This window comes from Panthera pardus, unplaced genomic scaffold, assembly GCF_024362965.1.
Source record: "Panthera pardus isolate Hobbes unplaced genomic scaffold, ASM2436296v1 HiC_scaffold_6, whole genome shotgun sequence".
NCBI classification, from domain to species: Eukaryota; Metazoa; Chordata; class Mammalia; order Carnivora; family Felidae; genus Panthera; species Panthera pardus.
In genome coordinates this window covers 128,901,964-128,917,195 of record NW_026526991.1, presented here as the reverse complement: position 1 = coordinate 128,917,195, position 15,232 = coordinate 128,901,964, and the positions used below count along the sequence as shown (strand labels likewise).

General features: G+C 43.2%; 1 protein-coding gene across 5 annotated transcripts in view; it reads right to left on the bottom strand.

Annotated features, from left to right (window-relative positions):
* Positions 1 to 3,973: 3,973 nt before the first annotated feature.
* The window catches only part of SEPHS1 (selenophosphate synthetase 1), a 31,330-nt gene continuing 20,071 nt past the window's right edge, over positions 3,974 to 15,232 (bottom strand). For 4 of the 5 annotated variants that reach the window (XM_019460756.2, XM_053894625.1, XM_053894623.1 and 1 more), the window contains exons 8-9: positions 7,970 to 8,182; positions 3,974 to 5,926 (exon numbers count right to left, since the gene is read on the bottom strand). In XM_019460756.2, coding sequence (XP_019316301.1) covers positions 5,712 to 5,926; positions 7,970 to 8,182 — 428 coding nt within the window. In that variant the 3' untranslated portion in view covers positions 3,974 to 5,711. The remainder of the gene's footprint in view (positions 5,927 to 7,969; positions 8,183 to 15,232) is intronic. The other variant, XM_053894624.1, reaches the window with a different exon arrangement.

The window sequence follows — 15,232 nt, the reverse complement described above, 5'->3', positions numbered from 1 at the left end:
ATAAATAAATATATTTTTTAAAAGCTCCACCTCTCATTTGGCATTTCTCTTTAGTTTTGCTCACCTCTGTTATTTGTATACTCTGGAAGTTCTTTCACACTATAAAAACTGCCATGGGTGGCTCAGTTGGTTAGGCATTGGACTCTTGAGTTTGGCTCAGGTCATGGTCTCACGGTTCAGGAGATCGAGCCCTGCATCGGGCTCTGCACTGACATGGTGGAGCTTGCTTGGGATTCTCTCTCTCTCTTCCTCTCTCTCTGCCCCTCCCCTGCTCACGCTCTCCCTCTCTTTCAAAATAAATAAATAAACATTAAAAAAAAAAAAACAAAAAACCTGCCATGAGAATGCATGGCTACATGCAAAGCACTCTGATCACTGTGATCATCTGTGGATGTCCCCACCTGCCACTTGATAGTGTCACAATGGCTGCTATTTATTTCTGAGCAGTTCCACCAAAACAACAAATGCATATTCGGGTATATGTGATATACACACGTATGGATGTGTGCATAGGTCATACATGGAGAGAAAGCAACTCAATATCAACAACTTAATATTTCTAGCAGTATCCATTGTACTAGTTCTTTAACTTTTCTGTTTAAAAGGTTCCAAAATAAAAAGTTAGGGAACAGAAACAAATGTCACCTGGATTTTAAGCACCCCACGACTTAATGTAAGTGGATTTACCAGATGGATTTGACTGGCGAAGGTGGATGGTGGCTACTTAATTTTGTTCTAATCTGAACGGTTTTATTCTACTTAATTTTATTCTAAGGTTAGTGGTCTTATTCTATTCTTTGAGAAGTCCTTTATAGATGTATATCTGAGTCCTTTGTATTATTATTATTTTTTAATGTTTATTTATTTTTGAGAGAGAGAGAAAGAGTGTGAGTGGGGAAGGGGCAGAGAGAGAGGGAGACACAGAATCTGAAGCAGGCTCCAGGCTCTGAGCTGTCAGCACAGAGCCTGATGCAGGGATTGAACCCACGAAACAAGAGATCGTGACCTGATCTGAAGATGGACACTTAACTGACTAAGCCACCCAGGTGCCCCTTAATGTTTCTTTATTTTGGGGGGAAGGGCACAAGCAGAGGAGGGGCAAAGAGAGAGGGAGACAGAGAATCCCAAGCAGGCTCTGCACTACCAGTGTGGAGCTCGATGCAGGGCTCGAACTCACGACTGAGAGAGAGGGAGACACAGAATCTGAAGCAGACTCCAGGCTCTGAGCTGACAGCTCTAACCCATGAACCGAGAGATCATGACCTGAGCCAATGTCGGATGCTCAACTGACTGAGCCACCCAGGTGCCCCTCTAGCCTTTTGTTTAAAAAGTAAAAACAGGAGGGCACATGGATGGACCTGGAGGGTATTATGCTAAGTGAAGTCAGAGAAAGACATACCATATGATTTCATTTCTATGTGGAATCTAAAACAAAGAACAGCAGCAGACCCATAAATACGGAGAACTGACAGTTGCCAGACGAGAGAGGGGTGGGGGGAAGAGGGTTGGGAGGTACAAGCTTCCAGTTACGGAAAGGGTTGGACACAGGGGTGAAACGTACAGCACATGGAATACAGTCAGTGGTGTTGTAAGTGTTGTCTGGTGACAGATGTGGTGAGTGTAGCGTGAGCAGCACAGTGGGGTTCGACTACTAGAATTGTCTTACTTGTCAAAATGGACCAAAGCAGGGCCATGTTCTAGACATCAGTTTTATACAATTCTCCTTTAAGAACTAGGCCAAATATAAGACTTGATAATTCACTTACGGTTTCCTAGCTCTCCATCAACTTCTATGTGCATGTGCTTGCATTCCTGAAACTCTTCAGCAACCAGATCACTGGTGGAGTGAATTTTCTAGTTCCTTCCACAAAGTTGCGATGAGCTCGATTAGATGCAGTCCTCCCACGCATGAAGCCCCCTCCACAGGCAACAAACAGTGCTGGGCAGGACCATCCGAAACCACCGAAAACATAAACTGTGAATCCAGAGTTGGAGATCAAATATTTAAGAACTTAAATAGAGGAAATACAGGAAACCCTGCAGAGAAAAGGTCCAAGATCTACGCACCCAATGTTTACTGACCTGCTGAAAGCCACTGGCCAGCTTGGATTCTAGCAACTCTTGAGCACATCTAGACACCCACGAGCACCCTGTCCTACGATGGTTTCACTCGATGAAGGCCAAGCGAAACCACAGTTCACTTCGTTGAACCATGTTTAGGTTTAAGACAAGGAGACTGAACCAACCAGAAGCAAAGTGATATTCCCATGCTCCATTTTTGAGAGTTTTTTCAATCTGTTGGTTTTCCATGTGGACCCCGGGATGTTTAAAAATTGCATTGCTTATGGGGCACGTGGGTGGCTCTCTCAGTTGAGCGTCTGATATTGGCCCAAATCATGATCCCCACGGCTTGGGAGTTCAAGCCCCACGTCAGGCTGTGTGCTGACAGCTCAGAGGCTGGAGCCTGCTTCGGATTCTGTCTCCGTCTCTCTCTGCCCCTTCCCTGCTCACTCTCTCTCTCTCAAAAACAAACACTAAAAAATTTTTTCAAATCGCATCACTCATATGCAGGCATTTAATGAGAAAAGCTACAAATTACTGTTGAAACTAAGTTATATTGTCTATGTAACCACGACTTCATCTAGAGAAAAAGGGTGCTGAGTGTGGGAAATGAAAAACTCAAGGCAGTAGATCAATCTCTGTCTACATACACACACATGCACACACAAGACATTTAAGTATCTGAAGCATCATTATCTATGCTTGCTTTATTACTTCTGAAAATAAAAAAAAAAAAAAGTATAGTATCATATAGCTACTCTGGTCTCTCTTTACAGAGCAAGACTGTAAAACTTAGAATTCCGATAGAACTCTTTTAAAGGCAACACTAAATTCAGACGGAAACTGCAGTCTCATACATCTAAAATCAGAACAACTTAAAACACTCGCGTTTATTCATCATAAGGCATGCAGAACTTGGAGACTACAATATACTAAGTGATTTAAAAAACATTTAGCCAAAAAGTACATATTGCTTACACAATATTTCAGTTTCTCCTCCTGGACAGAATTACAGTAAATGTTTCAACACAGCCTGTGCAAACAACAAGCGAGGCTTTGATATTCCTTGGCAAGTGACGCCTGTCGCCTCGAGGAGTAACTGACCTCACCAGGGCCCAGCCTCTCCAGGCTGTATGAAAAAATTCTGTGTATTTTCACAAGCTGTATTTTTGGATGCAACTGCACCGTAGGATTTAAAGAAAATAAATCACTGCACCAAGATCAGTGTGAAGTGTTAAAGTGCCACCAGGAAGCCAAATTATTGTCTGCGTGTTAACTATTCACCAAATTTGAAGGTATTTACACAGATTTTACTAAGCCAAATATTCAATCACTTGATCCTTCAAGGAAATTTCAAAACACTTGGGTTGGTTTGGGTTTTGCTGGCCCCAGATGGCAATAATCAGAGTGAGCATAATTTGGGAGAAAAATTCCTTTAAAAGCCTATTGTGAAAGCAGCTCCTTCCTTCCTTCCTTGTCCTCTCCCAGCCCTCTGCGACACCCCTTTACATCTAACCTCCCTGCATTCGGCCACTTGGGGTGCCTGTTACAGATTCCCTAGTCCACCAGAATCCGGATTCTGCCGGTCAGGGGCAGGGCGTGTGACAAGCATCCCCAAGTGATCTTAAAGCATGTCATCTGGAATGTTCTCTGGGAAACCCCACCTTTTACCAGTCCTTCCTCCTCGAGATCACGTGAATTACACGGACCTCCTTGTCCCCAGCACTTTTTCTAAACATGAATCTTCACGAAGATCTCCTCAGGTGCATAAACCGCTTAGCTCACTTCCTCTCAGTAGGCCCGCCACCAAGGAAATCATCAGCATTCAAGGCATGATCAACATTAAAAAGAATTCAGATTTAGTCATCACTCGTGTTGTCAAAAAAAAAAAAAAAAAAAGCTCAACAGCATGTTCACCTTACTCAGAGGTTTCCAACACATTTTATTTTGCAGACCACTGGTTTGTAGCTTTTGGGGACCAACATCTGTATAAATGCCTACAAAACGTCCCATCAATGTCAGTTCCGGAGCGGCCCCTGGGGTCCCGCACACCCGCACGTATGGCTTGAGTTCCAGTCACGCCCGCGCAGCAGCGGCCCTCTGGCTCCTGGTGGAGGGCGCATCCGCGGTGAGGCCTCTTCCGGGGGCGTCCTCTCCCGAGGGTCGGTTTCCTTTGGCAAGAGGAGGGTCTGTTCTCACGGCTTTGGTGCCTGCAAGCAGGAGGCATTCAGAAACTCGCAGGGACGGGGGTGCTTTATTCTCTTAGGCAGACACTTGAGCCACCGGAGCACTCGTGTGCTTAATGACAGCGATCCCCTCCTTACTGTTTGGTGGGTTAAGACAGAAGGAAGCCTCTGTTTTTAAGTAACACAGAGAAACACCTTTTTGGATCGCCTATTTGTTCTAGAACTACAAAATTTAATTCAAGAAAATATAGGTCCCGTGAAAGACTTAAAAGTTTTATAAAACTAAAATCTAGTTTTCCCCGATAAATTGTACTTTTAGCCAAAACCCTCCCAACGCTTCTAAAATAATACTAAAGGGGGCATCTGATTATACAAGAGCATTAAAAAAAAATTAAATATTTATTTGAATAACAAGTTTAAGTTCGAGCTGCGATGTTGGCAATGCAGAGTTTTAACACAGATCACAAAAAGCGTGCACAAAAATGGACTGGCACCAAGGACAAAATAATGCTGAGAATTAGGCTAAATAACTGCTGATTTTAAGAAAACAAGAGGCCTGAATCACTATACAAAATATAAAATGTATTAAACACTACCATCCACAGAACAGTCTTTATTATGGATTATATTTAAAAATTATTTGTGTAGTTACTTATATATTGAATTGTAAATGAGTATTATACACGAACCCCCTTTCGGAGGGCAATTCCTTGTTGCACTATAGAACATCTAGTTACATCGCAAAAAGTATCTTTTTTTGCTGTCGATAAAAGAAAACAGTTAATGGTATTACTGCAAATATTAGGAAGGCTACAAAAAAAGAAATTAGATTTCTTTCTTGTCTTCAAAGTGCTTTCCATGCAGAGTTCAGCACTTGCCTCGTTTAACTGAATGCGCTATTGGGAAAATGTCCTGGGTCAAAGAGATGTTCTCGAATGAGGACACCGGGCTTTACAAAGGAAAGACTGGAAGGAATCACGCGACCCTCTCACTACCGGGCTACCATTGTGTCACTTACCAATTCCATCTTTCCAGAATCCCATTCAAGACACTTTAAAAAAAGACCAGACCGGGAACGATAAATACACACAAAATGAAAAGACACCAACTGCTATCTGACCCCACGACTGGTAATGTCTGTGCTACGTGAAAGCACCTTTAAAAAGAGCCTATGCGGCAAGAGATAAGTGTCTAAAGATTCAAAATGAATCAACAGTATTGGATAACAATATAATTCTCAACTCAGAAGCTGCCTCAAGATTAGGTGCATCTTCAGTTAATGTAACAGGAAAAAAAGGCAATGGATTTTATTTTATTAATTGCATCCACTCACAAATCGACCTAAGGTCACCAGATGTGTAGACACAATGAGATTTTTGTTGTTGTTTATAGTCTTTAATTGAAATGATGAAAAAGGAAATAGATCTATTTAAAAACAAAACCAAATAGCTAGTTGGGTCTAGATTAAGAGGTGGCCCCCGGGGTGGGGTTCACGTTCTGAGTGGCCACCTGTGGTGCGACTTCGATGATCCGGGGCTTGTCTATGATTCTGGCTGTGCGGTTGCCCTTCTCTACGATCCCAATAATCCATGCTTGGTGACCTTCCCCGTATTTGGGAGACTTTATCTCTGCACAGAATCGAGCAGCTTGCTCTCTCGGTAAACAGATTAGGAGGCCTCCTGGCAAAGGGAAAAAAAGAAAATTATCGTCAGCTGGGATTCCTGGTGAGCAGTTTCTCTGCTACAGTCTTTCCACCTCGCTTCCGCCCAGAGGGCGGTTCGGCCAACAACTCTTTTCTGTCTCTACAAGAGCTGCCCTTTCCAGTCAATTGAGAATCCCACAGATTAAACTGCAGAGCAATTAGTGACTTCTTGGTAAGCTACTATGTTAAAAAGCACACAACTGGGGCGCCTGGGTGGCTCAGTCGGTTAAGCGTCCGACTTCAGCTCAGGTCACGATCTCACGGTCCGTGAGTTCGAGCCCCCATCGGGCTCTGGACTGATGGCTCAGAGCCTGGAGCCTGCTTCCGATTCTGTGTCTCCCTCTCTCTCTGCCCCTCCCCCATTCATGCTCTGTCTCTGTCTCAAAAATAAATAAAAACGTAAAAAAAAAAAAAAGCACACAACGAACTTTATTTAAACAGTGAAAATGAGCTAGGTGTGACTCATTTAACAGGAGTAAGGTGTCTAAGGCCTCAATAACATACGTGGGAGCTACTTTTTTCTTGCTTCGCTGAAAGAAATACTTAAAACCGAAAGACAACTTTTCCTTTTTGACTTATCTACGTGGATTCCTCATTTTATAAAAAGGGTTTTTTTATATACTTTTCTTTTTAACTTAAAACTTAAGATCATGAAGAGGTGTAGGCCTCAGAGTATCTGGCTCTGTCCTCTTCAAAACAGAAAAAACATAAAATATGTTACAAAAACCTTCATCAAATATAGGTCAGTAGCTCAGACAGAAAATTTTATGTATTTGTAAGTGGAACTAAACCAGGAAAAAGTATGTATCTATACTTTTGCAAAAAAGTAAAAACTTCTCAACTTTGAATGAAGGAAACAAACGGAATTTGCCGGTAATATTCATTAATTCACTCAACACTTACTCCAGGCCCACCAGGTGGCATCAGTGGCCCACTGGGTGGCAGGCACCATTCTGGGCAGACACTGAACGAACAGTTTAGTTGTCCTCTTGGAATTTTTTTCTAGAAAGCGGATTTAAGTTTTTTGTTGTTTTTTTAAGGACAGGAAATTGAAGGGTCCTCTACAGAGGCTGTGGGAGGCCTACCAGCGAATTGCAAGCCCTCTTACAGAGCGGACTTGGGGCAGGGCTTTGGGGTCCTTGCCTCTGGCCGCACCCCAGAATCCTCTGGGCTAATCAGGCTTCCTGGGGGTCAGGTCTAACCACTGGTATTTTTTTGTTTTTTAAGTTTTTGTTTATTTATTTTGAGAAAGAGAGAGAGGAGTAAACAGAGGGAAAGGGGTGGGGGGAGAGGGAGAGGGAGAGGGAGAGGGAGAGGGAGAGGGAGAGAGAGAGAGAGAGAGAGAGAATCTCAAGCAGGCTCCACACTGTCAGTGCAGAGGCTGATGTGGGGCTCAAACACATGAATTGTATGATCACGACCTGAGCCAAAACTGAGTCAGATGCTTAACTGAACACCCCCGGGACCCGTACACATGGGTATTTTTAAATCCCCAGATGATCTGACCCTGTTGTCAGAGTAACTCCTGAGTTAGCAAGAAAACAGAAATAACAAAAGCCGAAAAAAGACAGAGGCTATATGGGGATGAAACGCAAGAGTCAAGTTAAGGGGCACTGTGGAGACACAATATACTATCTCATTCCCGAAATTGCAATTTTAGACTTTTTCTTCAAGGAAAAAACATAACCTGTTCACTGTAACCTATAGGTATCACAGTTAATTCAAATGCTAAGTTTCCAATGAAAGCTGAGTAATGACTCCTTTTCCCCATATTCTCCCTTCCTTCCATCCTGTCACCAAACAGAAACACTGAAATTTAACACTGCTCTCTATCACACACAGAATGGCAGGGCACCCGTGGGGCCTGAGAACATTCGTGCTAAGAAGGCCAAGGTTATCTACCAGCACTGACCTCACACAGTTTGGGGTCATGCTCAAGTACCTGGCTGCTTCCTTGTCAGAGAAATTTCCATTAGCCTCACTAGCTTAGTCCTCAGATCTGGGCCCAGGATCCTTGTACCTGATGTCTCCGGGCAGGTCCCATGCATGAGGCCGAACATGTTTCCACAGGCCTTGCTCACGGCAGCCATCTTGGCCAGGACGGGAAGGTTGTGAATCACAAAGGACACCTCATTCCTCTGCTGCTTGGCCAGGTTCTGCGCGTGGCCCAAAATTCCAAAGCCCGTGATGTCAGTGGCAGCGTGGGCATTGAACGTGTGCATGAGACCTGCAGCTAAGAGAGGACAGAGGACCCATTTATTACCTGGTGAAATAAATGAAGACTGAGGAGAAAAAAAGCCACCTCATCTCAAAATTTTAAACAAACTTTGATCTCAAAATTCCTAATTCGTCAGGGCAATGACATACTGGGATAATGAAAAAGTAATCTGTCAAAAACACCCATTTTTTAAAAAAATGCTTGTTTATTTTTGAAAGGGAGGGAGATGGAGAATCCGTAGCAGGCTCCAGGCTCTGAGCAGTCAGCACAGAGCCTGACATAGGGCTCGACCTCACAGACTGGGAGATCATGACCTGAGCCAAAGTCGGACACTTAACCGACTGAGCCCCCGGGGGCCCCTGAGAGGTGATTTCTTATCCTACTTGAACCATTTAGAACTATCAGCAGCTTCAGTCCGCAGTAATTCTCCAGTGAACAAACAAAGAATGGCTAGCTCAACAAAAGGCAAAACAGCCTACACCATCCTCAAGTCAACAAGACTTAAGATGGACCTAAATTCAAGGCATTCTCACTGTAAGTGCGTTGCCTAAACTAAGGTTAATTTTTGAATTAAAAAAAAAAAAGTTTCAAAGTACTTATAGGTTTGGAGAAAAGTGAGCAGAAAGTACTGGAGTTTCCTATATACTCCCTGCCCCCCTTCTCTTATTAACATCTGGCATTGGTGATACATTTGATACACGTGATGAGCTGTTACTGACACATTATTATGAACTGAAGTTCATTCACCTTGGGGCTCACTCTTGATGTTGTAGTGGATGTGTTCACCCATGTCTGACATGTATCCATCATCAGTATCACACAGAGTAGTTTCACTGCCCTAAAAATCCTGTGCTCCACCTGTTCATCCCACCCCTCCCCCCAGCTCCTGACAACCACTGCTCTTTTTACCGTCTCCACAGTTTTGCCTTTTCCAGAATGCTAGATTTGGAATCGTAAGAGTATCTGGTCTTTTCAGATGGTCTTCTCACTCAGAAATATGCTTTTGAGTTTCCACCATGCCTTTTATGGCTGGATAGCTCATTTTATATTCTAAAAATGTTTATTTATTTTGAGAGAGAGAGGGAGCATGAGCAGAGGAAGAGCAGAGGAGAGAGAATCCCAAGCAGGCTCCACGCTGTCAACACAAAACCTCATGAGGGGCTCGATCCCACAAACCGTGAGATCATGACCTGAGCCGGAATCAAGAGTTGGATGCTCAACTGACTGAGTTGACTTTTATAAAAAGATCTGTGTCTAGGTTCACTTCCTGCCTGTAAATGTCCAGCCGTTCCAGTACGTTCTGTTGAAAAGATGATCCTTTCTCCACTGAATTGTCCCTTCTCCTTTGTCAAAGATCAAACGATACACGTTTGGGCCCATTTCTGGCCTCTGCCTTCTGTCCCACTGATGTCCTCGTCCACCATTACCGGCATCACACTGCGGTGACCACTGTAACTACACCGTCTTGAAGCTGGGTGGTGTCAGTCCTCCAAATGCTCCCCTTCAGCACTGTGTCGGCTGTCCCAGGGGTCTTCTGCTCTTCCATCCAAACTCAGAATCGGTTTGTCAATATCCACAAAATAACTGGCTAGGATTACGAATGGGACTGCATTGCGCTGAGTTCCATTCACACATCAAGTTGGGAAGGCCTGACACCTTGATGATAGAGTCTTTCTATCTCTGTACCTGGAACACTTCTCCATTTCTTTGTATCTTCTTTGACTTCTGTCATCAGTTTTATAGTTTTCCTCATACACAGCGTGCACGTCCTTTGTGAGATTCATACTGAAGTAGCTCATTTGGGGGGGAGTAACTGAAGGTCTAATTTTTAAAAGTTAAATGCTTCTCATGACATGAAATACACTCCATGTTTACAGGAGTACTCTGGAGTGAATGTGTTTTTTGGTACATTTTCTTTTTAGACAAAGATCTCTTTTACCTAAGCGCATTCGCAACAACAGAGGTGGAGAGAGTTTCTAGTCCATCACGGTGGTTAAGCAACTAGACATCCATTCTATTAACACGCCTGGGCAGGGCAGGGCAGCAGGCAGCCAATGACATTTAATATAAGCAAAGACGTGCAGTTTAGCAGCTCTTCCCAGTGCCATCTTGGATGAGCTCAGAGGACACAGTGAACCCCAGTCAGTAATCAGGGTTCCATTTTTACTGATCACCATTTTGTCCCTGCATAGGGAATTACTGTTGCGAATTTTACTATGGGAATTTCAATGAATCACGATGAACTCCTTCCTGTGCAGCCAACAAAACCCAGCTTCAACCACTACCACCTTTCTGCTGGGGTCTTACCTATTCCGGCCTACTCGTTGGGGGATATGGGTGGGGTGGGTAACTTTAAAGCAAACCCCAGTCATATTACCTCACCTGTAAACATTTCAGTATGTAATTCTAAAAGATTAAAAAAAAAGGGGGTGCCCTGGCTGGCTCAGTAGGTTACACCCTTCTGACTCCCGATTTCTGCTCAAGTCACAATCTCAGTTTGTGGGATTAAGCCCTGCACTGGGCTCTGTGCTGATAGCGTGGAGCCTGCTTGGGATCCTCTCAGGCCTTGCTCTGCCCTTCGCCTACTCATGCTCCCTCTCTCCCTCCCCAAAAAATAAATGTTAACAATTTTTTAAAAACATAAATAAAAGGTTTTAAAAAATTTAACTACAATACCATTATCATTCCAACACAATATTGCACGTTAACAGATTTCTCCTAAACCTCTTAATATTTAAGAGTTTCCTCTTTTTCTCCCCCTTGCCATTTGTTTGTTGTGGAGACAGAGTCACTTTTTCTGTGGAAGTTCCTGCATTCTGGATTTGGCCGTCTTCCCTGATGATGACAGGTTCTACCGTATTGGTAGCCAGGTCCAAGGCATGATGAGATTCAAGCTCAGTTTCTCTGATGGGGGGGTGGGGGGCATTTATCACCTCCCCACGAACCTTTCACCTAATGGTTTTTAGCAGCCACTGATGTTTGTTGAGGTTCGTTAAACCAAGGGCGCAGCAAAAATGGCAAATGTGTGATTCATTCTTCCAGCATTTATTAGAAGTGACTCTTCTAAAGAATTTAAAAAACAATTTATTTGGATTTCCCCAAATACCACCCGTATAAGAAAGGTAAAATGTGTGACTGAATCCTTTATTTTCATAATGCATGGTTGGTGCTCTAGCAACTTCCAAAGGTGGGCAAGAAGTTTCAACTCTCATTATGATTTCCTTGGTTTTTAGACGCTTGATATGCTTCAGCTGACTTCCGTCACTCTTCCTTTTGATATTCAAACTGCCCCCTTTCCAGTCTGACTGGTGGGGTCAGCTCTTCCAGTTCTGGTGCAGTGACAGGACCCCATTAGCTGTTGAGGGCTCCATTACTTTCAGGCACAGGAGGTCCCGAGCTTATCTTCTGCATTTCCTTTCCCAGAGTTGAAATCAGTCATTTCCCCAAGGAGTCCTGGCACTTTTTCATGGGAAATGTTAATTTTCAGATCACAATCTGGGCACTAGGAGTTCATTACTATTGGGTTATCACTGCTCCTAGGCCTTTTCAATTGGCTTGGAAATAAGTATTTTTAGGGGAAAAAAAACAACATCCTGAGTTCATACTGTTAATTCCAAAGTAAAGATTATAGTTTATTTTTAATGTTTATTTATTTTGAGAGAGAGAGAGAGAGAGAGAGAGAGAGAGAGAGAGAGAAAACACGAACTAGTGGGGGAGGGGCTGAGAAAGAGGGAGAGAGAATCCCAAGCAGGATCTGCGCTGTCAGCACAGAGCCTGACACGGGGCTCGAACTCACAAACTGTGAGATCATGACCTGAGCCAAATCAAGTTGAACGCTTAACTGACTGAGCCACCAGGTGCCCCAAGATTACAGTTTATAACTCTGCTTCTTTGGACTTATTTCTTTTTATTCTTAAAATTTGTTCCCAACTATACTTACTTATTTTATCATACTATACCAATATTTTCATCAACACAAACCCACTGAATACAATGACACATCTTTGTGGGTTTTTGTCCTGAGGCTGTACATTGAAAATACCAGGCTCAGAGTGATTTGAAATAATTCTTCCCCACGCGGTTTTGTGACTCCTTAACTTGATATATATTAGGCAATTTTTTTTCAATGTTTTTAATGTTTATCTTTGAGAGAGACACAGAGCGTGAGTGGGGGAGGGACAGAGAGAGAGACACACACACACACAGAATCCGAAGGAGGCTCCAGGCTCCGAGCTGTCAGCACAGAGCCCGATGCGGGGCTCAAACCCACGAACCGTGAGATCATGACCTGAGCTGAAGCTGGACGCCCAACTGACTGAGCCACCCAGGCGCTCCTCTATCAGACAAGTCAAAAAAAGAGGTAGCTTCCAAGAATAAAGACCTTTCAGTCCTTTTAGTGGCTGTACAGTATTCCATGGTAAGCACACAGACTACATCACTCAGTAACCTACTGATGGACATTTGAGGTGTTTCCTCCGTTTGAAATTGCAAACGGGCTTCAACGAATAATAGCCTTGCACACACGTCATTCCATAGGTCACAGAGGCAGGACCGCGGAGTCAAAATAAATGTACATGTAATTTTGCTAGGTATGACCAAATGCTCCTCCATAAGTTTCTGCCATATTGTATTCCTCCCAACAATGTACAAAAAGTAAGGACTGGGAATCTTAAATGCTCAAATACAAGCAAACTGAAAAAGCATACAAATAAAAATCTGTAAAAATCACTTTCTTACTGTTTAATGACTTAATTTGAAGGACCAAAAAAGAAAAAAGAAAAAAGGAGAAAGACTCCTTAAACAATTTGACACACGACCAGAGAAACACAAACGAAAAGTCTTGGTTGTAAGTGAGGAGAGCAACTGAGGACAAAGAATTAAATAATTACAATTTGACTTTGGAGTAGAGCCAAAGAAATATTCCTGGAACACAGACAACTAACTACGGAAAAACTTGACCCCCCCCCACTCCCTGCAAATTCACGAGTGGGCAAAAGGTAAATTAATTATGTTATATTTCTGGTAGATCATCCAAGGCATTAAAAATTATGTGTTCTATGATGTGATAATGTGGGAAAAAAAGAATTCGGTAATGTTAAGTAAATAAAAACACATTCCAAATACAAGTGAAATGTATGACAACCACTAGTTGAAAACATGAACAATAAAACAGTAAACCACCAACCAATGATAGAAAAAAACCCTGCAAGAAAACATAAATATATTAACAAAAGCTGTCTTGGGTGGTGGGACCAGGGACGATGTTTCTTCTCTCCTTTTTTCATTTTCTAAAAACTTCTATAATGAGCATATCATTTTTTTATAGTAAAAAATACATATAAAATAAATGGAAAAATATATTACAGAAAAAATTTAAATGTGGCAGGTCATTATGAACCGTGGAGTACAAGCACCCTCAGAAGCTACGAGCACCATCTAGAAACGCCGAGGCAGCACTAACCTCTTACACGTATGGACCAGAAGCCCGGGCTGAGGAAGTTCTCTGCAGGAACCCGAATGCCCACTAGCAGCAGTCAGGGTAAGTCAGCGACAGAGTGGACAATTGTACAGCGATGAAAATGAATTAAGTACAACTACATACACCAGGAATAACACTCAGGAGTGTTAAATGTGCACAAGACAGCAAGAAAAAGAGAAGAGGTATGATTCAGTGAAGCAAAAAATGAAAAAACCCAACTAACTGCTTAAAGCTACAAGTCTTTGTGATAAAAAGATTTTAAAATACATGAGGGGGTGCCTGGGTCGCTCAGTCAGTTGGACATGTGACTCTTGATTTTGATCATGATCCCAGGGTTATGGGATTTAGCCCCAAGTCGGGCTCTGCACTGAGCATGAAGCCTGCTTAAGATTCTCTCTCCCTCTCTTGCTCTAAGATTAATAATAATAATAATAACAAAAGCAAAATACATGAGAATAAACATGGGACTCAGGGCAGGAGCTGCTCCTGCACAGGAATCTAGGAGCAGAATGTGGGAGGGACACCTCCGGCCTTCCAAGACCACGTTGTTTCTCATACGAGATGGTGGGCACATGGGTGTTGTTCTCCTAAGCCCTGCACATATTTCATAGAATTCTTTTGCATCAACTGGACATCTCATAAAATTTTTTTTAATGTTTATTTTTGAGAGAAAGCCTGTGTGTGTGTGTGTGTGTGTGTGTGTGAGTGTGCACACACGCGCATGAACGAAGTAGGGGCAGAGATCAGAGGGACAGAGAGGATCTGAAGCAGGCTCTGTGCTGACAGCTAAGAGCCTGATGTGGGGCTCAAACTCACTAACTGCGAGATCATGAACTGAGCCAAAGTCAGATGCTCAATCCACTGAGCCACCCAGGTGCCCCAACATCTCATAAAAAATTGTAATTTAAGGAAGGGGAGAATGGCAAATGTTGGAAAAAAATAATCTGTTTTCACAGTTTTGTAAGTTAGATTATTTATTTATTTAAATGGTTATTTTTGAGAGAGAGAGAGGGAGGGGAGGAGGGAGAGAGAGAGAGAGGGAGAGAGAGGGAGGGAGGGAGGGAGGGAGGGAGGGAGAGAGAGAGAGAGAGAGAGAGAGAGAGAGAGAATGAGCAGGGAAGGGGCAGAGAGAGGGAGGGGGACAGAGGATCCAAAGCCGACTGTGAGCTGTCAGCACAGAGCCCAATGCAGGGCTCAGACTCACAAACTGCGAGATAATGACCTGAGCCAAAGTTGGATGTTCAGCCAACTGAGCCACCCAGGTGCCCCAAGTTCATCAATTTTTAAGACAGAGAGAAAGAGAGAGTACGCCCATGCATGCGAGCTGGGGAGGGGCAGAGAGAGAATCCCAAGTGCAGGCTCCATTTCAGGAACCGTGAGATCATGACCTCGGCCGAAATCAAGAGTTGGACACTTAACTGGTCGAGCCACTCAGGCGCCCCATATTGTCACATTGTGAAGTGATTCAGAGTGTCGGAAAAGCTCTTTTAAGATCCCCTGGTCAGCCCTACCATTTCTTCTTTTTTCAATAACTGAAGAGTTCACTGGCTTAAGTATCATATCCGTTTGGTGCAGTCATTTGGGGG